This window comes from Carcharodon carcharias, chromosome 15, assembly GCF_017639515.1.
Source record: "Carcharodon carcharias isolate sCarCar2 chromosome 15, sCarCar2.pri, whole genome shotgun sequence".
NCBI classification, from domain to species: Eukaryota; Metazoa; Chordata; class Chondrichthyes; order Lamniformes; family Lamnidae; genus Carcharodon; species Carcharodon carcharias.
The window spans coordinates 133,318,043-133,345,297 of record NC_054481.1 but is presented as its reverse complement, the minus strand read 5'-3'; the positions used below and the strand labels follow the sequence as shown (position 1 = coordinate 133,345,297).

At 42.2% G+C, this 27,255-nt stretch overlaps 1 protein-coding gene across 1 annotated transcript; it reads left to right on the top strand.

Annotated features, from left to right (window-relative positions):
- The first annotated feature begins 482 nt into the window (after nt 1–482).
- On the top strand, nt 483–26,908 carry ppih (peptidylprolyl isomerase H (cyclophilin H)). Its single transcript, XM_041205682.1, has 9 exons — nt 483–632; nt 6,854–6,918; nt 7,015–7,038; nt 8,216–8,260; nt 15,494–15,536; nt 17,208–17,300; nt 17,827–17,914; nt 19,116–19,156; nt 26,208–26,908. The coding sequence occupies exons 1-9, from the start codon at nt 558–560 to the stop codon at nt 26,274–26,276; spliced, it is 543 nt and encodes a 180-aa protein (XP_041061616.1). The 5' UTR covers nt 483–557; the 3' UTR covers nt 26,277–26,908.
- The last annotated feature ends 347 nt before the right edge of the window (nt 26,909–27,255 follow it).

The following is a 27,255-nucleotide window of genomic DNA, read 5'->3' as shown; positions in this document are numbered from 1 at the left end:
AGTTGCTCATTCAGAGAGCCAGTGCAGACACGATGGGCCAAATGGCCTCCTCCTGTGCTGTAACAATTCTGTGATTCTCCTGTTGTATGGTTCAAGAGTTTTGTGCTCTAGGTTTCCACCATTTGCTTTTTAATTGTAATTATAAGTTTGCTGTTGATTCCAGGTAGTTTTGGTCACAGCTCCTCTCAGACAGCACACATTTTGATGATTGTTTAATTTGTGTTAGTTTGCAGCTGTCAATCACCCGGGGAGGGGGCGGGGAATCCACCTGTCAATCACCACCTGAGGGGGCGGGGAATCGGCCTGTCAATCACTCCGTGAGGGGGCGGTGAATTGGCCTGTCAATCACCCCAGGAGGGGCGGGGAAGCCGCCTGTCAATCACCCCGGGGAAGGGGCGGGGGATCCCCCTTGTCAATCATCCCGGGATAGGCGGAGAATCCTCCTGTCAATCAGCCCGGGAGGGGGCGGGGGGTCCGCCTGTCAATCAGCCCGGGAGGGGGCGGGCAGTTGGGTCCTCAGGTGGCGGTAACGGCGGTTATCGGCGTGTCTCAGTCACATGCGCGAGATGGCGGGGCTCCCGTCCAACCCCAATAATCCCGTTGTCTTCTTCGACATCACCATCGGCGGCCAGGTAAGCGGCTGGAGGGCCTGAGGCCTGGGGCCGCGGGGTCAGAGGGCTTGAGGGCCTGGGGAGTAGCGGCGCTTCTGGAAAGTTCGCGCTGTTTTATTTAGTGAGAAAGTCAGAGTTTGTTCATTTGCGCTGGCGTTTCAGGATTATTAAAATGGAATAAAGAAAAAAATCCGAGCTTTCACAGCGTAGGCCCCTGATTGGCTGCGGCGCTGGAGACCGCCTCTCTTGATTGGCTGCGGCGCTGGAGACCGCCTCTCTTGATTGGCTGCGGCGCTGGAGACCGCCTCTCTGATTGGCTGCGGCGCTGGAGACCGCCTCTCTGATTGGCTGCGGCGCTGGAGACCGCCTCTCTGATTGGCTGCGGCGCTGGAGACCGCCTCTCTGATTGGCTGCGGCGCTGGAGACCGCCTCTCTTGATTGGCTGCGGCGCTGGAAACCGCCTCTCTGATTGGCTGCGGCGCTGGAGACCGCCTCTCTTGATTGGCTGCGGCGCTGGAGACCGCCTCTCTGATTGGCTGCGGCGCTGGAGACCGCCTCTCTTGATTGGCTGCGGCGCTGGAGACCGCCTCTCTGATTGGCTGCGGCGCTGGAGACCGCCTCTCTGTCTCCCTTCAGCCAATCAGAGTGGTTACAGTAGTAAAGGCCATTCTCCCCTCGAGTCCATGCTGGCTCTCTCAGCTTGTCCCACTTACCTGTCCTTCTCTGTAACCCCAAGAGATTTTTTTCTCTACAGGTAATTATCTAATTCCCTTTTGAAAGCCACTAACGAATCTGCCTCCGCCACACTCTCAGGCTGTGCATTCCAGACCCCAGCCACATCCAGCATTAAGAAGAGGTTTATCCTCATGTCACGTTTGATTTTTTTTCTGTCATTTACCTTAAACCCCGACCACAAGGCACTGACCCTGTTATTAGCTGCTGTTCAGGTGGATTTTCTAAATCGGTATGTTTCCAACCCAAGGAGGAAGGAGACGTTGTTGAATCTGGTCCTGGGCCTTATGATCCAGTGGAAAAGGATAAGGAGCAATACAGATTGAAATGGCCATCCCCTAATTACTATTATCAATGGGTGGGAATGGATCTGGCCCGGATAACTTAGCAGGCAAAGTTCCAATGGAATAGTTGGATTCTTTTAAAGAGATGATTCGGGTACAGTTGAGGCATATTCCCACGAGGGAGAAAGGTGGGGCAAACAAATCCAGAGTCCCCTGGGTGACAAAAGAGATAAAGAGTAAGATGAAGCAGAAAAAAGGGTGCATGTGAGCGCAAGTTCTGTCGAAGGGTCATGAGGACTCGAAACGTCAACTCTTTTCTTCTCCGCCGACGCTGCCAGACCTGCTGAGTTTTTCCAGGTAATTCTGTTTTTGTTTTGGATTTCCAGCATCTGCAGTTTTTTTGTTTTTATATATATATATATATATATATATATATATATGCATGTGGTAGATGTCAGGTTGGTAATTCAAGTGAGAACTGGGTTGAATAAGAACATAAGAAATTGGAGGAGGAATAGATATTTCCCCCCCTCCCCCCCAGTGATTTGCAATTCACCAAGATCTTGCTTGATCTGATCTTGATCTCAACTCTGCTTTCCAGTATGTTTCCATCATCTTTGACTCCAGATTAGTTCAAAAATCTGTCTAACTCAGTCAGTTCTTGTTTATGATATACGCACTGTAAGGTTATGGGTAATTAAACTAAGGAAGAGGTCGGATGATGGTTCAAAGAGCAAATCTCGTTAGTCATCTGAATATGTTAAACTAGAAAGTGGAGGGGAAGGGAAGGGTAAAACTCCAAGAAGTATGACTAATGGGAAACAAAGCAGCAGGTTAGCGTCGGCGGGGGGGTGGATTCAACTTCATGGAAAATTATGAAAAAACTGAAAAGAAAGGAGAGCCTAGGAGAGGCTATTAAAGTCTCCAGAACATAAAATAGGACAGAGTGTTTGGAAAGGGCTAGGAATCTAACTTCAAGCACATCAGATAAAGGGACGACAATGAGAAAGGGGACGGGAAATACAGGACTGAAGGTGTTGTATCTGAATGCACGCAGTATATGAAATAAGGTGAATGAGCTTGTGGCGCAGTTTGAAATTGGCAGGTCTGATGTGGTGGGCATCACGGAGACATGGCTGCAAAGGGATCAGGACTGGGAGCTAAATATCCAAGGATATACATCCTATTGAAAAGATAGGCAGGTTGGCAGAGGGGGTGGGGTTGCTTTGTTAGTAAGAAATTAAATTAAATCGATAGCAAGAAATGACATAGGGTCAGATGATGTAGAATCTGTGTGGGTAGAGTTGAGGAACCGCAAAGGTAAAAAAAACCATAATTGGAGTTATGTACAGGCCTCCGAACAGTAGTCAGGATGTGGGGCACAAGATACACCAGGAAATAGAAAAGGTGTGTAAGAAAGGCAAGGTTACAGTGATCATGGGGGATTTCAATATGCAGGTAGACTGGGAAAATCAGGTTGGTAGTGGATCCCAGGAAAAGGAATTTGTGGAATGTCTACGAGATGGCTTTTTGGAACAGCTTGTGGTGGAGCCCACTAGGGAACAGGCAATTCTAGATTTAGTGATGTGTAATGAGACAGATTTGATAAGGGAGCTTAAGGTGAAGGAACCCTTAGGAGGAAGTGACCATAATATGATAGAATTTACCCTGCAATTTGAGAGGAAAAAGCTGGAATCAGATGTAACGGTATTACAGTTGAATAAAGGCAACTACAGAGGCATGAGGGAGGAGCTGGCCAGAATTGACTTGGAGATGAGCCTAGCAGGAAAGACAGTGGAACAGCAATGGAAGGAGTTTCTGGGAGTAATTTGGGTGATACAGCAAAAATTCATCCCTAGGAAGAAGAAGCGTACTAAAGGGAGGATGAGGCAACCATGGCTGACAAGGGAAGTCAGGGACAGCATAAAAGCTAAAGAGAAAGCATACAATGCGGCGAAGAGCAGTGGGAAACCAGGGGATTGGGAAGCCTACAAAGACCAACAGAGGACAACCAAAAAAAGAAATAAGGAGAGAGAAGATTAAATATGAGGGTAAACTAGCCAGTAATATAAAAGAAGATTGCAAGAGTTTTTTTAGACATATAAAGGGTAAGAGAGAGGCAAAAGTGGACATTGGGCCGCTGGAAAATGACACTGGAGAAGTAGTAGTGGGGAACAAAGAAATGGCGGAGGAACTGAATAGGTACTTTGTGTCAGTCTTCACGGTGGAAGACATGAGTAACATCCCCAAAGTTCAAGAGAGTTGGGGGGAAAAGTGAGTATGGTGGCCATTACCAAGGAGAAGGTGCTAGGAAAACTGAAAGGTCTGAAGGTGGATAAATCACCTGGACCAGATGGATTACACCCCAGAGTTCTGAAGGAGATAGCTGAAGATATAGTGGAGGCGTTAGTGGTGATCTTTCAGGAATCACTGGAGTCAGGGAGGGTCCCAGAGGACTGGAAAATTGCTAATGTAACCCCCCTGTTTAAGAAGGGAGTGAGGCAAAAGACGGGAAATTACAGGCCGATTAGCCTGACCTCGGTTGTTGGTAAGATTTTAGAGTCCATTATTAAGGATGAGATTTCAGGATACTTGGAAATGCATGGTAAAATAGGGCAAAGTCAGCATGGTTTCATCAAGGGGAGGTCATGCCTGACAAATCTGTTAGAATTATTTGAGGAGGTAACGAATAAGTTAGACAAAGGAGAGCCAATGGATGTTATCTACTTGGACTTCCAGAAGGCCTTTGACAAGGTGCCGCACAGGAGGCTGCTCAGTAAGATAAGAGCCCATGGTGTTAGAGGCAAGGTACTAGCATGGATAGAAGATTGGCTGTCTGACAGGAGGCAGAGGGTGGGGATAAGGGGGTCCTTCTCAGGATGGCAGCCGGTGACTAGTGGAGTTCCGCAGGGGTCAGTGTTGGGACCACAACTTTTCACTTTATACATTAATGATCTAGATGAAGGAACTGAGGGCATTCTGGCTAAGTTTGCAGATGATACAAGGATAGGTGGAGGGACAGGTAGTATTGAGGAGACGGGGAGGCAGAAGGATTTGGACAGGTTAGGAGAATGGGCAAAGAAGTGGCAGGTGGAATACAACGTGGGGAAGTGTGAGGTCATGCACTTTGTTAGGAAGAATAGAGGCATAGACTATTTTCTAAATGGGGAGAGAATTCAGAAATCTGGAGTGCAAGGGGACTTGGGAGTCCTAGTCCAGGATTCTCTTAAGGTTAACTTGCAGGTTGAGTCGGTAGTTAGGAAGGCAAATGCAATGTTGGCATTTATTTCGAGAGGACTAGAATATAAAAGCAGGGATGTGCTGCTGAGGCTTTATAAGGCTCTGGTCAGACCACATTTAGAATATTGTGAGCAATTTTGTGCCCCGTATCTCAGGAAGGATGTTCTGGCCCTGGAGAGGGTCCAGAGGAGGTTCACAAGAACGATCCCAGGAATGAAAGGCTTAACATATGAGGAATGTTTGAGGACTCTGGGTCTATACTCGATGGAGTTTAGAAGGATGAGGGGGGGATCTGATTGAAACTTACAGAATACTGAAAGGCCTGGATAGAGTGGATGTAGGGAAGATGTTTCCATTAGTAGGTGAGACTAGGACCTGAGGGCACAGCCTCAGAGTAAAGGGAAGACCTTTTAGAACAGAGATGAGGAGAAACTTCTTTAGCCAGAGAGTGGTGAATCTATGGAATTCATTGCCACAGAAGGCTGTGGAGGCCAGGTCATTGAGTGTATTTAAGACCGAGATAGATAGGTTCTTGGAAAAACTCAGCAGGTCTGGCAGCATCGGCGGAGAAGAAAAGAGTTGACGTTTCGAGTCCTCATGACCCTTCGACAGAACTGGAGGGTCATGAGGACTCGAAACGTCAACTCTTTTCTCCTCTGCCGATGCTGCCAGACCTGCTGAGTTTGTCCAGGTAATTCTGTTTTTGTTTTGGATTTCCAGCGTCCGCAGTTTTTTTGTTTTTATATGGATAGGTTCTTGATTGGTAAGGGGATCAAAGGTTACGGGGAGAAGGCGGGAGAATGGGGTTGAGAAACTTATCAGCCATGATTGAATGGTGGAGCAGACTTGATAGGCTAAATGGCCTAATTTCTGCTCCTGTGTCTTATGGTCTTATGTTACTGACAGTGGCAAAAGATCCAGGGCTTTGCCTCCCTGACACTGTTTAGCTGGGAGCTGCAATTTCAGGCACAGCAGAGACGTGCAGAGCAATGACAAACTGTGTCAAAAGAGCTCAGGAATTTGACTGTCAAGGAAGACCTGGGTTGTGTGAGCCAAAGGGGACGAGAGGAGCTGGAGCTAACTGAACACATTTGAGGGCCTGGAGAAAAGGCAGAGTGAACTCGCACCTCACTTCAATCTGAATTTACAAAGAAATCCTTTTTAAAAAGAGGAGTGTATTAACAGCCAGGTAGGAGCTCAGGTTGTTCAGGTTCACAGAATCATTGCAGCAGAGGAGAAGGCCATTTCGCCCATTGTGTCTGTGCCAGTTGATATAACCGAGTGCCTTGCCTGTTGATGGAAGACCTGGGAGGTCTTCGTCTAGATCAGTGATGAGCAGTGGTTTAAATCTAATGGGTTAGGTCATGGCTGTCTCAGTCGACTGAAGGTTTAACGTGCTGGTTCTTATTCACATTTTCTCGCTTTCTTTTCTGGTGATGGTCTTTTCTGATGCCTGCCTCTTATTACCCCCAGCTGCTGAAAGTAGAGTACATTGTTCAGCGCAATTGCCTCATCTCGGTGTTGGACAGCCCATGAAAAACCCAGTGAGCAGCAGCAAGCTGCAGTGTTTGGGAGGGGTGGGAAGGAGAGAATGCTGGCAGTGCACTGTGGTTCAGTTGTTAAGAGTTGTACATGAAATTTAGACTTCATTAGACAGTACATGGAGCTGTAGTAAGTCATTAGGTGTAATTAGGAATGATATGACTTTTGGGAAGGTTTCCACACAACCTTTTGAATCCTGGGGTGCTAAGGCTGTGGTGACTTTATGCAGTAGGATGTTCAGTCTTCAGCATGTCAAATCTTGTTCATGTCAACAATCTTAAGACAATATCCTGCACCTATTTGGTTTAGTGACAGATGTGCTACAACTTTTAACATTTGAAGATTCTACATTTTGGTTTGTTAACCTGCTCAAACTTAAAAAAAATGATTGAATTTATGCAACACAAACCAAATTGTACAGATGAACCCATTTATATCTCACAGGAGGTGGGACGAATGAAGATAGAACTGTTTGCTGATGTAGTGCCCAGAGTAGCAGAGAACATCAGGTATCGTGCTGCTGTTAATTTACAACATTTATTTCTATCACCTCAGTAATACTGTTTCTGATCATTATTGCTGATTCGTTTTATTTCCTTTTTCAGGCAGTTCTGTACTGGAGAATTCAGGTCAGTATTAGCTTTTATTAGATGCTCAGGTCTTGGTTTGATGTTATTACCAGTGTTCTGAAAACGAGTTGACAAAAGGGGCACCCAATGTTACCAGCATACAAAATAAATTGTTCATGTTCTCTTTTCAGCCACCCGTTTATGTGGTTATTATTCCTCTAGATCAGTGATGAGCAGTGGTTTAAATCTAAAGGGTTAGGTCATGGCTCTCTCAGTCAACTGAAGGTTAAACATGCTGGTTCTTATTCACATTTTCTCCCTTTCTTTCCTGGCGATGCTCTTTTCTGATGCCTGCCCCTTATTATTGCAGCGCCCATTCTTCATGAGTGAGCGTTGTTGTTCCAGTTTTCAACTGTGAGGGCCATTGGAATTAAGCTCTTGCCACTAATTACCCATTGGTCACATCTACTTTTCAGGAAATAGTTACTGAACAGCAAGAAAATGCAGCAACTTTGGTTGATTTATTTTTTGGCCTTCTCTTCCAAGTGCTGGGGTGCTGAAGCCAACTATATCATGTCAGTCTGCCAGGGATCACCAAACTTTCCAGAGTGGAAATGAAAGCTGGAGTTTCTATTTTAAATTGGCTCCATTAGATAAGAACAGAAATATGCCATTTGGCCCATCAAGACTACTCTGTTTTGTTAGCAATGAAAGCCACCATTTTAATTCTAATCTGCCTGCCCTGTCACCATAATACTTAAATTCTGTGCACTCCAAATACAGTAAATGAGATTTACCAGCTGTAATCCGGAAAGTGTGTTGTATATTCTACTCCTGCAGTTGATTGAAGAATGAATATGAAATTGCCATGTGGTAAATGACAGGTGGGAAATGATTGTCCTCCATGCATGGGAGGTGCTCCTGCATTGCCTTCTGGTATACACTCTGGTTTATTGTCCTCTTATTTCCCAATGTTATAACAGTTATATAATAGATTTTGTACCAGTGACTAACAACTGTCCTTCAAATCATTTTGCTGACTGCATCTCACCTGGATAAATGCAATTGTTTGATATGTGACCTTGGGTCAGTCACTAATGATTTTGGATCGCATTTGTTTTAGAATTAATTTTAAATTAGAAAAGACTCAAACTGCTTCAGGACTAGTGGTTTGTATCATTTTACCTTGAATTAGTCTATTAACTCTGCAGACTGAAGATGATTTTTTTTTCAACAGGAAGGATGGCGTCCCTATAGGTTATAAAGGAAGTACATTCCACAGGTATGCCTTCAAGTTTAAGACTGTTGTTGGGTTTTGATATAGTTATAGTATTAAACATCAGCATCAGTCACCACTCTATAAGACCTAGGGTCCCTTTTGAACCTGGCTGTGACTTCATTTACCTAAACACTGGTAAATAAAGTAGGCTCAGATTTAACAAAGAAACTTTGACACAGGAATCAGGCTCCTTATCATCTTGTATTGAGCCTTAGTTAGAGCACATTTGGAATACTGTGTGCATTTCTGGTTGCTATATTATGAAAAGTATACAGAGCTAATGGAGGGGGTGCAACAAAGATGATACCAGGACTGCGAGGTTATATTTATGACAGAATTTTTACATCACAGACGTAGGCCTTTGGCCAGTCATGCACCGGCTCTGTTGGGACAACTTACCTGCAACTCCCCTGGCTTTTCTCTGTAACCCAGCACTTTCTTCTTTTCAGATAACAATCCAATTCTCCCTTGAATGCCTTGATTTACCCTGCCTCCAGCACTCTAGGGCAGCACATTCCAGATCCTAATAATTTGCTGCACGAAAAAGTTTTTCCTCATATCGTCATTGCTCCTTTTGTCAATTGCCTTAAATCTGTGTACTCTTGTTCTCAACCCTTTCACTAATGGGAAGATGAACAGGTTGGGTTTTGTTTCTTTCCTCTTGAGAAAGGAAAACTGAGCGATGACCTCGTAGGAGTCTTCAAAAATTATGAAAGGTTTGATAAAGTAGACCACAGAGAGGGTTTCCTCTTGTGGGGAAGAGTAAACCTAGAGGCTATCACTATAAGATAAGTCACCAAGAAATAGGAAATTGAGGAGAAACCTCTTTGCCCAGAGACTGGTGAGAATGGAACTCACCACAGGAAGTAGTTGAGCTGAATAGTTTGGATGCATTTAAGCAGAAGTTAAATATCCTATAATGGACAAAAGTGCAGCTAATTATATTTTATCATCTGCATCTTCATTATGATTCTGCTTTACAATAATTCAATGCTGAGTGCAACTGGTTTGCTCCCAGCCATCATTCTTAGTGGATAGCTTTCATCTGGCTGGCTTATATTAATTATTAATGAAAACTCAATAGCTAAAATTTTACATGATTAAGATAGATATTGCTCCAAGTGATTGGTTGACACCAGTAAATATGTAGGATCTGTACTTTGGTGTATTTCTGTTTCTCAAAGTTAACACTGAACTTATCAGTGCCCAATGTTTTCTGTTTTATCATTCTAACAAAACAGAAGACTAATTGTGCACTTTTCTGGAGTTTTTAAACATGCAAAAATAACTTAAGCAATAAAATGTTCCAATCACTCTTTAACATTTCTATATTTGAAATGTTCAGCTCTAGAATTGGTACACTCAATGCAAGGAGGGAAGAAAAAATAATTTTGCTCTTTATCTCACTTTGGTTAGGCAGGAATTACTGAATCTTTCCTTAGTTTATAATTGAAAACATTTTACATTTGTCTGTTTTGGAATAGTTGTATATATTTAATTCAGAGGATTTTTGTTTTGCTTGAAGAAGAGACATGTCGAAGCTATTTGTCTTGCACTCATCAGGACACTTTGCAAGAATACCAGGAATACAAGGAGAAAACAACAATTTATACTGTATAAGAAGAGAGTGCTGATTGGATTTTTGTTTTAACATTTAGATCTGTGGAACTATTATTGTGTATCAAAACCAGAAAACTCTGCAAATGATAATTTGGCATCCATGGAGGCAATAACCAACTTCATGGCTTGGACTTTGCAGTCGGTAGTGAAGCAAGGGCACTTGCCACAGACCTCAAAGATAGCTGCCCACCAAGGACCTAGCGATCTCTGTGCCATGGTTTTCCCCTTTCCAATAGTAATTTAAATCTGGCACCAAGTCAAGGGGATCTCATGATGTGCAGCAGCCATGTGTCAGCAAGCAGAATGAGCAGCTGGTCACATGGAAGTATCCTCGCAAAGATCAAAAACAGGAAGTTTAAAAACACTGAGCACTTCACTTTTAATTTAAATTTTCAACTAGCAAAATAAATGACTAAGATTGAATTAAGAACAAAGCTAAAATAAAGGTACACAAACTTTTATTTTCAAAAAATATGTGGAGGTTTTACCATTATGGAGAAATTCGACATTTTGGGTATAAAATTAGCTTATCAAGGCTAGTCACGATATTTAGAAGTAATTATGAACCTAGTGTGCTGTTAAAAACCCAATTATACCTCGTTCAACAAAGTGTATCTTTCTTAAGGGTTCTTTTTACAATGAGACTAACAGTGTTAGGGTGGAAGTTCTGATCAATTTAGTTGATTTCTATTGATGGAAACAACATCAGCGTTCCAAAGGATGCGATAACAGGACACTTAGAAAATAATGGTAGGATTGGGCAGAGTCAGAATGGATTCACGAAAGGGAAATCATGTTTAACAAACCTGTTGGAGTTTTTTGATAATGTAATCAGTAAAATAGATAAAAGGGAACTGGTAGATGTACTATATTCAGATTTCCAGAAAGCTTTTGATAAGGTTCCACTCGAGGTTAGTAAACAAAATTAGAGCACATGGGATTGGGGGTAATATACTGGTTAATGGACAGAAAACAGAGAGTAGGAATAAATGGATAATTTTCAGGTTGGCAGGCTGTGACTAGTGGGGTACGCAAGTATCTGTGCGTGGGCCCCAGCTAGTCACCATGTATAGAAATAATTTGGATGTGGGGATTAAATGTAATATTTCCAAATTTGCAGATGAGATAATACTAGGCAAGTTGTGAGGAGGATGCAAAGATGCTTCAAGGAGCTTTGGGGAGGCTAAGCAAGTGGGCAAAAATTTTGCAGTTGGAATACAATGTGGAGCATTGTAGGGTTATCCACTTTGGTAGGAAAAACAGTCATTCAGTGTATTTCCTAAATGGTGAGAGGCTGGGAAATGTTGGACTTGGATGCCCTTGTTCATGAGTCACTGAAAGCTAACACGCAGATACATGAAGCAATTTGAAAGCAAATGATATGTTGGCTTTTATTACAAGATAATTTGAGTCTAGGAGTAAAGATGTCTTAATGCAATTATATAGAGCCTTGGTGAGACTGCACGTGGAGTATTTTGTGCAGTTTTGGTCTTCTTACCTAAGGAAATATTTATTTTTTATTTTACGGGACATGGGCATCGCTGGCTAGGCCAGCATTTATTGCCCAACCCTAATTGCCCTTGAGAAGTTGATGGTGAGCTGCCTTCTTGAACAGCTGCAATCTCTGTGGTGTAAGTACACCCACAATGCTGTTAGGGAGGGAGTTCCAGGATTTTGACCCAGTAACAGTGAAGTAACAGCGATATATCTCCAAGTCAGGATGGTGAGTGGCTTGGAGGGAAACTTGCAGGTGGTGGTGTTTCCATGTTTCTGCTGCCCTTGTCCTTTTGGCTGGTAGCAGCCACAGGTTTGGATGGTGCTGTCTAAGGAGCCTTGGTGAGTTTCTGCAGTGCATCTTGTGGATGGTACACACTGCTGCTACTGTGCATCAGTGGTGGAAGGAGTGAATGTTTGTGATGTATTTGCCATAGTGAACCTTCATTGCACTGCTTCTAAGTTAATTCCTGGGATAGAGGGGTTGTCCTATGAGGAAAGATTAAATAGACTAGGCCTTTATTCTCTGGAGTACCGAAGAATAAGAGGTGATCTCATTCAAACGTACAAAATTCTTCTTACAGGGCTCGACAAGGTAGATGCAGGAAGGAAGTTTCTTCTGGCTATGGGGTCTAGAACCAGGGGAGACAGTTTCAGAATAAGAGGCAAGCCATTTAGGACTGGGATGAGGAGGAACTTCTTCACTCAAAGGATGGTGAATCTTTGGAATTCTGTACCCCAGAGGGCTGTGGAGGCTCAGTCGTTGAGTATGTTCAAGGCTGAGATCAATAGATTTCTACTGTTACGGACAGGAGTCCGGGCGGTGGGTGGGTGGGTGGGTTGGGGGGGGGGCTACTATCTAAACAGCACTAATTTCTCCTTTCACCACCCATCCATAAACAGAAAGGGGTTTTGATTTGCTTTCTTCTTTATAAGTGGTGGCATATTTCCCAACCCCTCAGTTTTTTTGTGATCCAATTTCTATTAATAATTCCACAGCAAACTCGAGTTGGGCTGAACTCAAAGGGTTAGTTTATTTGCACACACTCAAAATGTGGGAGGAGGGTAGCAGTGTTGTTTCCTTTTGCATTCATTCGGTAAAAGCAGGATAGGAAAAATAAATATATACAGTGCAGAGACCACAGAGAAAAGAAATATTGTTTCACATGATATCCAGAGTCCAGAATCAAAAGTCCAATGAGTTATTCCTTGACCGAGATTGGTGAGCTGAAAACCGATGTCGTATAATTCACTTTTCAGGTGGTGTTGATTTCACGATGGGATAGGCATGCAGAGATGATTCATTCTTGGAGGTGATGGTACAGAATTTCCAGCAGAAGCATTGTAGATGGAGCCAGGTATCTAATCTGGGCCAGAGCTCCTTGTCTGTGATGCTGCTAGTTATGTGGTAAAATGGCAGACTGAGACTTTGCAGTACAGCAAGGCAATATTACTGGTTCCACAAACATAGGTCCATGTCATATGACTCCCACCTCTCCGCACTGTCTTTGACAAAGGGTGTGTATCCCTCACCTGGGTCCCCGAGATTGTTACATGTCTCTACCATTAAACATTGAAAGGAAGGCTGCAGGGTCCTTCATCTTAGCAGACGAGTAGACTCTGGTTGGCCAGCCTGGGTTATGAAATGCAGGTGGAACATAACATAAGATATAGGAACAGGAGTAGACCATTCAGCCCCTCGAGCCTGCTCCGCCTTTCAATAAGATCATAGCTGATTTTTTTGTGTTTCGATTTCCACATTCCCATCTAACCCCGATAACCTTTGATTCCCTTGCCTTACAAGAATCTATCTATCTCTGCCTTAAAAATATTCAATGACCCTGTTTCCACCAGCTTCTGAGGCAGAGAATTCCAAAGTCACACAATCCTCTGAGTGAAAAAATTCCTCCTCATCTCTGTTCTAAAAGGGTGACCCCTAATTTTAAAACAGTGCCCCCTAGTTCTGGACTCACCCACAAGAGGAAACATCCTTTTGACATCCACCTTGTCAAGTCCATTCAGGATCTTCAGGATCTATACTTCAATTAAATCACCCCTCACTCTTCTAAACTCCAGTGGAAACAAGCCCAGTCTGTCCAGTCTTTCCTCATAAGACAACCCACTCATTCCAGGTATCAATCTAGTAAACCTCCCTCTGAACCGCCTCCAATGGGCCTCTGTAAAGTTCTCTTTGAATTTGATCTGTGCAGCCCACAGCAGGGTCGTTGGTATCTCTTCAAGGATAAAGAGGTGCAAGTTTGTCCAATACTGCCAGGTAGCTCCTTTTGTTTGGGGTCACACAGACGTAGATTCAGCTTTTGAATTAGCAATGAGCATATCTCTATATATATTTTATAGAAAAAAAATCATACACGTTGGGGTCTTAGTCCCCTCACACTACATATTAAAAACATCAAGGGATACAGGGATAGTGAAGGAAAATGGTTTTGAAGTAGATCATCAGCCATCATCTCATTGAATGGCGGAGCAGGCTCGTAGGGCTGAATGGCCTAATCCTGCTCCTATTTCTTATGTTCTTATGTTTGCAATCAGAGGATTCCTCAACAGTGTACTCGCTGGAGAAGCATCGGATCACTGATAGCAATTTGTGGATTTCTGTGCATGTTTTTATTAATTCATGGGATGTGGGTGTCGCTGGCTAGGGCAGCATTTATTGCCCATCCCTAATTGCCCATGAGAAAGTTATGGTGAGCTGCTGCTTTGAACTGCTGCAGTCCATGTGTGAACTCCAGAGGTTGCTGTGTGCTTCACAGGAGTAATGACAATGTACACTGACGATTTCATCGTCATTATCACCGCATAATCCAGGCCATTGTTTCAGGTGTAACCCTTCATCCTTTTGAATTGGAACAACATTGTAAATTAACATTATTTAAAAAGAAACTGAAGACGGGGAAGAGGGAGGGAGAAAAATATACCAGAAAGGAAATAGAATGACTTGTAAAGTGCTTAAGAGGAAAACAGAAGAGGCTAATTGACTGAAGGTGGGAGGAAAATGCATGTGTGAACAGCTGAGGCAGTGAGGTTAAGTTTTTCATTAGTAGAGGGGTCAATAACCAGGGGGCATAGATTTAAGGTAAGAGGTAGAAGGCTAGAAGGGGAATTGAGAAATGTTTTCACCCAGAGGGTGGTGGGAGGCTGGAACTCACTGCCTGAAAGGGTGGTTGAGTCAGAAACTCTCATAACATTTAAAAAGTATTTAGATATTCACTTGTGTTGCCATAGCCTCCAGGGCTATGGGCCAAGCGCTGGAAAATGGGGTTCATGTAGTCAGATCTTTGCTGACCGGTGTGGACACAATGGGCCGAATAGCCTCCTTCTGTGCTGTAGACATCTATGAGCCTTAGGTAGGTCTGAAATGAAAAATAGTGGTGAAGTGCTAGATTCTGTTCCAGGCCCTTCTGTTTCCATTTGTAGACCCCCTTCAGCTAGCCCCAAAGGTCTTGGCTATTCTGGCATTGTCTGTCTGAAATGTATTTTAGTTGCTCTTTATAATGTTCTTTCCTAACATCCCATGTTAATTTTGCAATAGCCGTTTTAATCTAGCTTAAGTACTTTTGCTGGTAATTCTTCTGCAGCAACAACCTGCACTTTCATAGCTCCTTGTAATGTTGAAAAGAACAGTCCAAGGCCCTTCAGAGACGTAATCAAAAACTAAAATGATCCCAGTCCAAGGTGGTGGATTTTAAAGAGGGCCTTAAAAATAAGTAAGGAAGGCGGAAGAGGCAAAGGAATTTAGGGAAGACATCTGTTTCCTTTCTTGTATTTATCTATTTTGTTTCCTGTCTTTTGCTCATTTTGTTCTGTTTAGTTTTCAATGCTGTTCATCTGTAAATTTTTCCAGTTCTGATGAAGGTTTATACCTGAATTGCTAACTCATCTGTTCTTTGTACAGTTGCTGACCAGCCGGCTGAGTGTTTCCAAATTCTTGTTTGATTTCCAACATTTTGCCATTTTTTTGATTTTACTGTTATTGTGTTTGTGTATATTCAAACACATTCTGGCCAGTGTTTCAATTAATTAATAGCAGTGTCAATTTCTGTGACGTTGTTCCTTGGCTCCATTGGTTTACTACAGTAGAGCATTCTTTTTTTTTTTCAGGGTAATCAAGGACTTTATGATTCAAGGGGGAGACTTTGTAAATGTGAGTATTGTCGGTCATTTTGTAACAGTGACAACACAGGAGTTGGGAAAAAGCTGTTTGACTAGGTGGGTGTGTCAGAGACGCGAGAACATGTGATGAAACCCCCAAGAATAAGCCTAGAACAGTTGCCCAGGCTCCCTGTCCAACAGGAACCACTGCCACAAAAACAAAAAATGCTAGAAAAACTCAGCAGGTCTGACAGAGCTCGGACTCGAGACGTTAACTCTGTCTTTCTCTCCACAGATGCCGTCAGGCCTGCTGAGTTTTTCCAGCATTTTTTGTTTTTGTTTCAGATTTCTAGCATCCGCAGCATTTTGCCTTCATCATAGGAACCACTGCCACATGGACCTAGGCCTGCTTTAACCTAGCAGTGGGTGGAATGTACTGGATAAAGAAGAGATTTGCCTGAGATTCAAATGTAGGCCACATTCTATGGCAGTTGGAGCGGAATTGAGTGGCGTTGGCGCGGCGGGGGGGGGGGGGTGGGGTAGGGTAGAGGTTGTGGGGGATGGGATGGAACTCTCATCTTCCATCAGGGTTCTCGAGTTTGGCTGCAGGGGCTGAAAACACATGTTGCAGAACCAGCGAGATTTCCAAGCTCCCAATAATAGGGAGAGCTGAACACACGTAATCAGGTGGATTTTAACTGTTGCACCTCCCCTCCCCCTCCATCATCCCAGGAGGTGCAAAAGAGGCTTGGTCTATATTTTGGACTGGACCTCTCCCTCTGTTCTACAGTTTTGTTTTTACTGAGTACAGGATGGATTCTCCACCCAGTCTGCTGTTAATATCGCATCAGATCCTATGTGCATCATAGGACTCCTAATTGCCTGAAGTTAAGAGATTCCAATCTCATTCAAGTGGACGTATGGTTGCCGGCAATAACACCGGACAGTATACGGTGCACGTGAGAAACAATATAGTAAGTCCGCTACTATAATTTTTAACTGTGCTTCTGCCTAGTTTCTGTTGAGTGAAGAGAGTTGAAACCAAATCCATCTTTCCTCCTCTCACCACACCCCACCCCACTAAAAATCAATTAATATGTGTTGCCACATTAATGTGTCACTGTATAAGTTATCCAAGTACGCAGGCTGGAAATGCTAGGCCCTCAGGGTTATGGCAATGGGAGGGGAGGAGAACACCGGTAAGGCATAGCCTACCAGTACCAGATGGAAAACACGGAAGTGAGTATTAAGTAGCAACTTAGGTGAAATTGCCTATGTCTCAGAAATGCAACAGTGTAATTGTAAGGTTAGTATTGGCTAGGTACCTCCGAAATGCATCGGCATCAACCTTTGCACTTTGGTTTATCATATCCATTCTATGGGGGCAGATGTTCTCTTTGAGATACTTGTACAAACCAGAAGAGGTGGAATTTGATATAAGTCATAGATGCACCCTATACTTTACCTCCTTTATAATTAAGCATTTTTCAAATATCTTATGGAAGTGAGCACTATACAGGTACGTGACAGTCCAATGTGTTTGTTTCAGGCATAATTTTCTAAATGCTTGTATATTTTTGTATTACTCACTTGCTTAATTTTATGCGCTGGTAGAAACTGTAGGATATGATTCACTTTTTTTTTTACAAAAATGCCAATTTCCTCTTTTTTGTTTGTTAATATTTTCCTTTATATAATAATGCAGCTAACATATTGTTCACAGGGAGATGGAACTGGTGTTTGTAGCATTTATAGAGGACCATTTGCAGATGAAAACTTCAAACTAAAGCACAATGCTCCTGGTCTCTTATCCATGGTAAGGGAGCCTCAAGTTATTATGTAACATTCCTATGTTATTCACTCCAATGAAAAATTAAATTGCAATTCTATAGCACTTTTCACAGCTGCCAGATGTCTCAAAGCACTTTACAGTCCATGAAGTAGTTTTGAAGTGTAGTCACTGTTGTAATGTAGGAAACACAGCTGCTAATTTGCGCACAGCAAGCTCCCACAAAAAGCAATGTGATAATAGCCAGATAATCTGTTGATTCAGATATAAATATTGACCAGGACATGGGGGTAACTCCCATGTTCTTCTGCAAAATAGTGTTATAGGATCTTTACATCCATCTGAGCAGGCAGGTGGGGCTTTGGTTTAACGTCCGAAGGACTACCTCCAACAGTACGGCACTCCCTCAGTGCTGCACTGGAATGTTAGTCTGGATTTTTGTGCTCAAACCCTGGTGTGGAACTTGAACCTGATGGATGGAAACTCCAAAGCTGTATTGAAACTTTGCTTGTAAGTGCTATACTGACCAAGTTTTTTTCTGTACCTCTAACAGGCAAACAGTGGCCCAAACACAAATGGTTGTCAGTTCTTTATTACATGCTCTAAATGTGATTGGCTCGATGGGAAGCATGTTGTTTTTGGTAAGGAAACAGAAGTGTCTCCAAAAGATTTCAGGCGATGCAATTGTTCATTGGATTTGTGCCTACGATTTAGAGTCAATAGAAAAATAATCCTTTCATAAAAAACAAAAAAGACAACTTTCTAGGTTTCTCATCCAGATTTTACAAATAAAAGCAGGTAACTAAACTCTGTCTCCATTTGCTCCTTGGTAGTTAAAGTTAATCAGATAGTCCCAAGTGTAACATTCAAGGCTATGGGCCAAGTGCTGGTAAATGGGATTAGGCAGGTAGGTCAGGTCTTACATGTCAGTGCAGACTCAATGGGCTGAAGGGCCTCTTCTGCACTGTGTGATTCTGTGATTCTGATTCTGTGATTCTGTAACTGATAGGTGACAAACCTGTTTTGTTAATGCCAAGTACCTCACCAAAGTGGCTATTTGCTCCCTTGCAAGTGAGTGATATAAGATGAAATGTACATCGTAATCCTGATTCTGTCATCATCCAAATCCTAACACTTACACTGGGGCTGACAGGATAGTGATCAGGAGCAGGAATCCTGACCATTTTACCCCTCCCTAACCTGGAGAAGTTAAGGTCAAATGTAACATCCCTAATGCCACCAGAATTTATTTTTCAAAAGCTTTAGTTTTCAGGGTATAGATGACTGTAGCGTCCTTCAGATTGCATGCTAATAATTTAGGAATTCGCCTTCTAAAACTGCAGACTTAATAATGTTGAGAGGGTAGAACAGCTGTTTCTATTCTTGTGGATTTGATGTTTCTCATTTATGAAATAGTGTGTTTCTAGAAATTTCTGTGGAAAAGTGTTAGGGTGTCAATATTAAAGAAGAATATCTTTAGCATTTCTATTCTCACTGGTGCGTTTTAACATTTGATATGACCTATGCCAGTGCTTTTCTGCAGCTAGCCACTAGGGAGTGCTTAAATGCTTTGGGTGGAGTAGCTTCTGCATGTTTCCTGTCCTCCTGTAGATAGGAGCTCAGAATCATAGAATGGTTACTGCACAGAAATGTTCCCAGTCTGCACTTTTCCTGTCAGCATAGATCAGAACAAGAAGTCATAATGTGGAAAAACTTAAGTGCAACCTCTTGGTCTGTTACTGATACATTTCATTACATTTCCCTTGTAAAGTCCCATTTTACTTATTTATTTAGCCCTTAGAAGGAGCCAATAATAACCTTTTAACATCTTATTTTCTCCAGGTAAAATAATTGATGGATTGCTTGTAATGAGGAAAATTGAGGTAAGCAGTGATCTATTTTGGTAATATTTATAGCTGAAAAGCAAACACTGAGAAGCAAATATTATAGCAAATATTTGCTATCCAAACAGTGTTGAGGAGCTGTCTGCTGCCAAATATTTTTTGTTTGTGTCTAATGTGCATATGTATTTCACCAAAAAAAAAATTACGTGGATTTTTTCAACGAGGACTACAGCAGAGGGCAGTTTGGTTACAAGGAAGGGCCTTTGGGGGAGTGGGTAATGTCACTGAACTAGTAAGAGACCCGGGCTAATGCCCTAGAACATGAGTTCAAATCCCATTACTACAGCCTGGAAAAATCTGGAATATAAAGCTAATTTCAGTAATGGTGACTGTGAAACTATCATCAATTGTTATAAGAACCCATCTGGGTTGCTAATGTCCTATAGGGAAGGATATTTGCCATCCTTACAGCAATATGGTTGGCTCTTAACTGTCCTCTGAAATGGCCCAGCAAGCCACTCATTTCAAGGGCAGTTAGGGAGCCAGCGATGTCCACATGCCATGGAAGACTAAAGAAAAAGAAAATTCTGCCTCCAATAAGTAAGGTGCAGCTCAATAATTGGAACATGAAATATGGACTATATAGACTCCTCCCAAAAAACTATCTGTAATTGCACTAGTGATTTTTTTCACTGCATTATCTATTCCCCTCAGGTGGGTAAAGTCTTGAGAGAATAGAGCTCTGCAAAAAACCACAGATGCTTTACTGACTGATGCCAAGTGATTGAGCTAAAATCCATTTGAGCGTTAACCTAATATTAGCACAGCTATTTACAATCTAGCTTAATGACTTGGATGACAGGATTGAATGTTTGACTGCTAAAATTGCTGATGATACAAAGATATGTAGGAAAGTTTTGTGAAGAGGACATAAGGAGCCTGCAAAGGCATATAGAGAGGTTAAATGAGTGGGAAAATGTGAACTTGTCCACTTTGGCAGGAAGAATAAAAAAGCAGCATATTATTTAAATGGAGAGAAATTGCAGAACCTGGTACAAGGGGATCTTGGTGCCCTGGTACATGAATCATAATAAGTTAGTATGCAAGTACAGCAAGTGATTAGAAAGGCAAATGGAATGTTGACTTTTATTGCGAGGGGAATGGAACATAAAATTAGAGATGTTTTGCTACAGTTGTTCAGGGCACTGGTGAGACCACATCTAGAGTACTGTGTACAGTTTTGGTCGTCTCATTTAAGAAATGACATAATTGCATTTGCAGTTCAAAGAAGATTTACTCAACAGAGTCCTGGGATGAAGGGGTTATCCCTATGAGGAAAGATTGGACAGGTTGGGCCTACATCCATTGGAGTTTAGAAGAATGAGAGGCTATCTTATTGAAACATTTAAGATCCTGAGGGGATTTGACAGGGTGGATACTGAAAGGATGTTTCCCCTTTATGGGAGAGAATAGAACTAGGGGACATAGTTTAAAATAATGGGTCTCTTGTTTAAGATGGAGATGAGGAGAAATTTTTTCTTTGAGGATCGTGGTTCTGTGGAACTCTTCCCCAGACAGTGGTGGAGGCAGGGTCATTGAATATTTTTAAGGCTGAATATTTTTAAGACTGAGTTAGATAGATTCTTGATTGACAAGGAGGTCATAAGTTACAGGGGGTAGACAGGAAAGTGGAGCTGAGGCCACAACCCGATCAGCCGTGATCTTATTGAATGGCGGAGCAGGCTCAAGGGGCTGAACGGCCTCCTCCTGCTCCTAATTCGTATGTTTGTAATATTACACCCAACTTTAACCTTAATCAAAACAAAACACTACAGATACTGGAAATTGGAAGCAAGTTCTGATGATAGATCATTGACTGGAAAGTTAACTCATCTCTCTCTACAGATGCTGTCAGATCTATTAAGCGTTTCCTACTTTTGTGAATCTTAACCAACTGTATTCTGGAAATCACAGTTTTGTGGACCTAGCAGGGTTGGAGTGAAAGTGTTCCATTGTGTATGTCTTAATTGATTTTTTACAATCTACCTCTTAACCAGATATCATTCAACCTCTTAAACAAGCTGCTTTGTACAGCTTTTTAAAAAAAAAATCTTCCCTATGTTCATATTCTTAATTATCCTCCTATCTTTACATTTGTCCAGAGGGCATCTACATGACCATGGAATGCTCAAAGCTACCAATTGCAAGGAGACGTGTGGCACCACCCAGGAGGGTACCAGCCTACTTTTCTGTTTTGCCCTTCTCTCTCCCCAAAGAGTAACCTGCACCTGTCGTTATTGCACCTTACACAAGGCTGTAAATTTACACAAGATAGTCATCAGAGACTAGAGGACATTGATAGAAAACAAAGTAACCTACTGGCGGAATGCAAGTGTGGCTCATTTAACTTGCCATCCAACTTTTGTAGAATGTCACTTATGTTATTATCAGTAAGCTGGGTCACCAATACCGTTCCTGGAATGGGTTTTTGAAGATGTGCTGCTTGCTATTGCAAAGGTACAAATATACCATCGTGTCATCTGCTTTAAAAAAAAGGATTCTGTGAATTGCGTGCACATACACACTCTGTACCTGGAACTTGGCTATTTCTAAACAATTTCCAAAGACCAGTTGACTCATACCAGCTGCCAGCATTCCCTCTGTATTTAACACATTGACATACTTTTGCTTTCACCGCTCTCTTTAAAGAACACAATATACTTCAGGCAGCAACTCAGATTACATCATCTTCAATATCCAATTCATAGTGTTTTTTATTCATTCATGGGTGTCGCTGGTTGGGCCTAGCATTTATTGCCCATCCCTAGTTCCCCTTGAGAAGGTGGAGGTGAGCTGCCTTCTTGAACCACTGCAGTCCATGTGGTATAGGTACACCCACAGTGCTGTTAGGGAGGGAGTTCCAGGATTTCGACCCAGCGACAGTGAAGGAATGACGATATATTTCCAAGTCAGGATGGTGAGTGGCTTGGAGGGGAACTTCCAGGTGGTGGTGTTTCTATGGAGAGAATTTTCTCCCCGTTGGGGGGGGTTGTGCGGGGGCAGGTTCGAACCCGATTGATGCCCCCAATAGAGTCCGCGCCGCCATTTAACATGGACGGGCCAATTAAGGCCTGCCCAGTGTGACACATGCCTGAAAGCACTGAGCGCTCCCTGTGCAGGGGAGGGGGTGGGGGGGCATTCCCTGAGTCGCACAGAGGTGCCTCAGGGAGATTAGTTTAAGTTTTAAAAAGCTGAATAAAGGAAAGAAAAATATTAAGACATCCCCTCATGTGACAGTGTCACATGAGCTGGGATATGTCAATGAATTTTTAAAAATATTTTAATTCAATTTATAAACACTTCATGGAACCTCATCTGGCCCATTGGACGAGCAGCATTCTTAACTGCTTTAATTGATTTCTTAATGGCCTTTATTGGCCATTGACATTTCGGCAGGAGCGCAGCCGACTCGGCACGTGCCCACCCAATGAAATATCACGATGACATCGGGTTGCACGCCCGACCTCATCGTGCATCCTCTTACATGTCAGCGAGCAGGCCCAGCCCCTGCTCGCCGACTCTCAAATTCTGCCCCATGTGCCTGCTGCCCTTGTCCTTCTGGATGGTAACAGTTGTGGGTTTGGAGGGTGCTGCCTAATCATCAGCAAACATCCCCAGTTCTGACCTTATGATGGAAGGAAGGTCATTGACGAAGCAGCTGAAAATGGTTGGGCTTAGAACACTATACTGAGGAACTCCTGCAGTGATGTCCTGGAACTGAGATGATTGACAACCAACAACCACAACCATCTTCCTTTGTGCTAGATATGACTCCAACCAGCAGAGAGTTTTCCTCATGATTCCCATTGACTCCAGTTTTGCTAGGGCTCCTTGATGCCACACTTAGTCAAATACTGCCTTGATGTCAAGGGCAGTCACTCTCACCTCTAGATTTCAGCTCTTTTGTCCATGTTTGAACCGAGGCTGTAATGAGTTCAGGAGCTGAGTGGCCCTGGCGGAACTCAAACTGAGCATCAGTGAGCAGGTTATTGCTAAGCAAGTGCCGCTTGATAGCACAGTTGATGACCCCTTCTATCACTTTAGTGATGATCTAGAGTAGTCAAATGGGGCAGTAATTGGCCAGGTTGGATTTGTCCTGCTTTTTGTGTCCAGGACACATCTGGACAATTTTCTACATTGCCAGATAGATGCCGGTGTTGTAGCTGCACTGGAACAACTTGGCTAGGGAAGCGGCAAATTCTGGAGCATGTGTCTTCAGTGCTATTGCTAGAATATTGTCAGGGCCTTTGTAGTATACAGTGCCTTCAGCCATTTCTTAATATGTGGGGTGAATCGAATTGGCTGAAGACTGACATCTGTGTGAGGCTGGGTGCACATAGCAATCTACAGACACCCCATCTGCTTCTTGCTTTTCCCCATCCCATGATACCTTCAGAAAAGTAAATTAATATTCTTTACAATTAAAGAGAACAAGAGTAAAAATGGTGACGAATAATGTGCAATGCTTAAAAAATACATAGGAGCAGTATTAGTTTATGAAAATAGCCCTTGTGACGATGCTGCTGCGTGGGATGCTAGTGAATTATTGATCCATTTTTAGTTAGTATTTTCCTATGATTAAAACAATGGCAATAGTTTAGGAACATAAGAGCAGGAGTAGGCCATTCAGGCCATTGAGCCTGCTCTGCCATTCAATATGATCATGGCTGACCATCCACTTCAGTGCCTTTTTCCCCACACTATCCCCATATCCCTTTATGTCATTAGTATTTAGAAGTCTGTCGATCTCTGCTTTAAACAATACTCGATGTCTAAGCTTTCACAGCCCTCTGGAGTAGAGAATCTTTCGTCATAGGACAGTCCCACCATCTCGAGAACAAGTCTGGTGAACCTTTGTTGCACTCCCTCTATGGCAGTGATATCCTTCCTAAAGTAAGGGGACCAAAACTGCACACGCTACTCCAGATGCGGTCTTGAAGCAAGACTTCGCTACTCCTGTATTCAAATTCTCCTGAGATAAAGGCTAACATACCATTAGCAGCCTTAATTGCTTGCAACACCTGCACGTTAGCTTTCAGTGACTTATTAATAAGGACACCCAGGTCCTTTTGTACATCTACAGATGGAAACGGGTTTGTACTTGAAAGAGTTACACTTTCTAATCTCTTACCATTTAAGAAATACTCTGCACATCTGTTCCTCCTACCAAAATGGATAACCTCACATTTTTCCACATTATATTACATCTGCCATGTTCTTGCCCACTCACTAAGTCTATCCAAACCACCTTGAATGCACTTTGCATCCTCCTCATAACACACATTCCACTCTAGTTTTGTGTCATCTGGAAATATTACATTTGGTCCCCACGTCCAAATCATTGACATATATGTTGTGAACAGCTGGGGGCCAAGTACTGATCCTTGCAGTACCCCACTAGTCACAGCCTGCCAATGTAAGAATGACCTGTTTATTCCTACTCTGTTTTCTGCCTGTTAGACAACCCTTAATCTATGCCAGTATTTTGTCTTCTATCCCGTGTGCTTTAATTTTGCAAAGCAACCTCCTGTGGGGAACTTTATCGAAAGCCTTCTGAAAATCCAGATATACTATGTCCACTGACTACTCTTTATCAATTCTGTTAGTAACATCCTCAAAAAACTCCAACAGGTTCTTCAAACATGATTTCCCATTCATAAATCCATGATGACTATGCCCAATCAGATCATTAATATCTAAGTATCCATTTATCGTGTCCATTTATCACATCCTTTATAATATATTCCAGCATTTTCTCTACTACTGATGTAAGCCCATCAGGTCTGCAGTTCCCTGTTTTCCCTCTCCCTCCCTTCTTAAATAATGGGGTTACATTTGCTACCTTCCAATCTGCAGGAACCATTCCAGAATCTATAGGATTTTGAAAGATGATCACCTTTGCATCCACTATCTCTATAGCTACCTCTTTCAATGCACTATGTAGAATGTCAGGTCCTGGGAACCTATCAAACTTCAGTCCCATTAATTTCCCCAATACAACCTTCTTACTAATATTAGCTTCCTTCAATTCCTCATTCTCCCTAGTCCCTTGGATCTCTAATTCTGGGAGATTTCTTGTATCTTCCTCAGTGAAGACAGACACAAAATAATCATGTAGTGTCTTTGCCATTTCTCTATTCCCCATTATAAATTCTCCTGACTCTGCCTGTAATGGACCCCCTGTTAGTTAAATTTATTTATTTTTTCATTCTCCACCCACCACTCCCCAGCCAGAATTTTTAAAGAAAAAAATATTAATTCTTGTAGTTATTGCTCATTCTAATTGCCCTTAAAAATTCAGTGAGCTGCAGCCTTGAACCACTGAAGTCTGTGATATATGTGCTCCCACGTTGCTGTTTTGTAGGGAGCTCCAGGTTTGACCCAGCAACAATAAAGAAATGGTGATTATATTTCCAAATCTAGATAATGTGACTTGGAGGTGTTGGCATACAGGTGGAGGCTGTGGGCTTGGGAGTTTGGGTGCTGTTGAATCTGTAACAAGCTGCTGCAGTACATCCTGTTCAGGGAGGGTAAATGTTTTAAGCTCATAGATAAAGCGACACTTAATAGGACTACTTTGTATCAAATGCTGCAGAGCTTCTTGAGTGTTATTGATGCTGCACCCATCCAGGTAAGTGAAAAGTATTCCATCACATTGCTGACTTGTGCCTTGTAGACGATGGAAAGGCTTTGAGGAGTCAGGAAGTCAACACTTGCAAAAGTATACCTGTCTCTGACCAGTCTGTCCCATATCATCCTTATACCACCCCTGTATCCCCCACATCTGAACAATGTAGTTTTCTTTGTTACCAGGCTATTCTCTATGATCATCCCTCATCATGTTGAATCTATTTCTTGACTACCGCCCCCATCAATCTTGCTATAATTGATTGATTCACCCGCCCTTTTGACTCCCCATTTGGAAGATTGACTAGTATATTAAGTTTGTGATTATGAAAATAAAGCAGCATGTTCTGTAGGAAAGCTTTCATGTTTATTATCTAGTTATTTATATATCTTCTGCCTGCAGAATGTCCCTGCTGGACCCAGCAACAAGCCTAAACTTCCTGTGGTGATTGCACAATGTGGAGAAATGTAGAGTGGACTGATAAAAGGTCTGGTTCTTCACCTCAACATTATTTGTTAAGAAGTGTAAAGAGATCTGCATTATGCCCTGCATGTTATTTGTCATAGTTTTCATGGAAACTAGACAGTCCTTTGTGGATTTAAAGAATTTCACAAGGCTGATCTGGGGTTTTGACTACCAGAGACTATGAGATCTTCATCTAGGCCAACAGGAAATTCTTGTGCTGCGAATGATCTCATCCAAAACCATTTTTATTCTTTTTTTTTTAAAAAAAATCATTTTAGTACAGTTATTTGTTTTTTTAATACCTCATTTTGAGACAAAAAACTACCCTGTGGACTGTCCAGAAAATGACCTTTCTGTTTGTAAGAATAATCTTGGTTTAATGGTCATTTTAATAACTAAGACTTCAAATTGTTGATTTTTATTTTTTATAGAAGAGTCTGCATTGTCTGTCAAAATGTTTAGTTCCAGTTAAAGCAAAGCAGAATGCATAGTGTATTACTGCAGCTCTGATGATTTGTACTTTTAAGTTATACATTCAGTTTATGTTTGTTTTTCAGGCCACAACATTTTCTATTGAACCTTATAGACAATGTATTTTTTGACAATAAATTTGAAATAAAACTTTTGACTGTATATTATTTAGTGAGTGAGTGGTGATAATTCCTAATATTAACCATTTCATGGAGTTCTTTTTGTGAAGGTTTAGAACACAAATACTGTATGAATGGCTAAACACTGAAACATTCTGAATTTCATTTATCTCTGATATTTACAGCTAATATAATTCTTTGATACAAGTAATGGTAGCAATAAGAAGGGATCCAGCCCAAAATAACTGGACAAAAAAGTTAACAAATGGGCTGATGAATCAATAATGGAGAGTTGTCAAATATAAAAGTGCAAAGTAAATACATTTCTAGAAGGCCAAATGTGGCTGCGTCAAAGAATAAAAGTTACATAGATAATTAGAGTTTAAAACTAAACA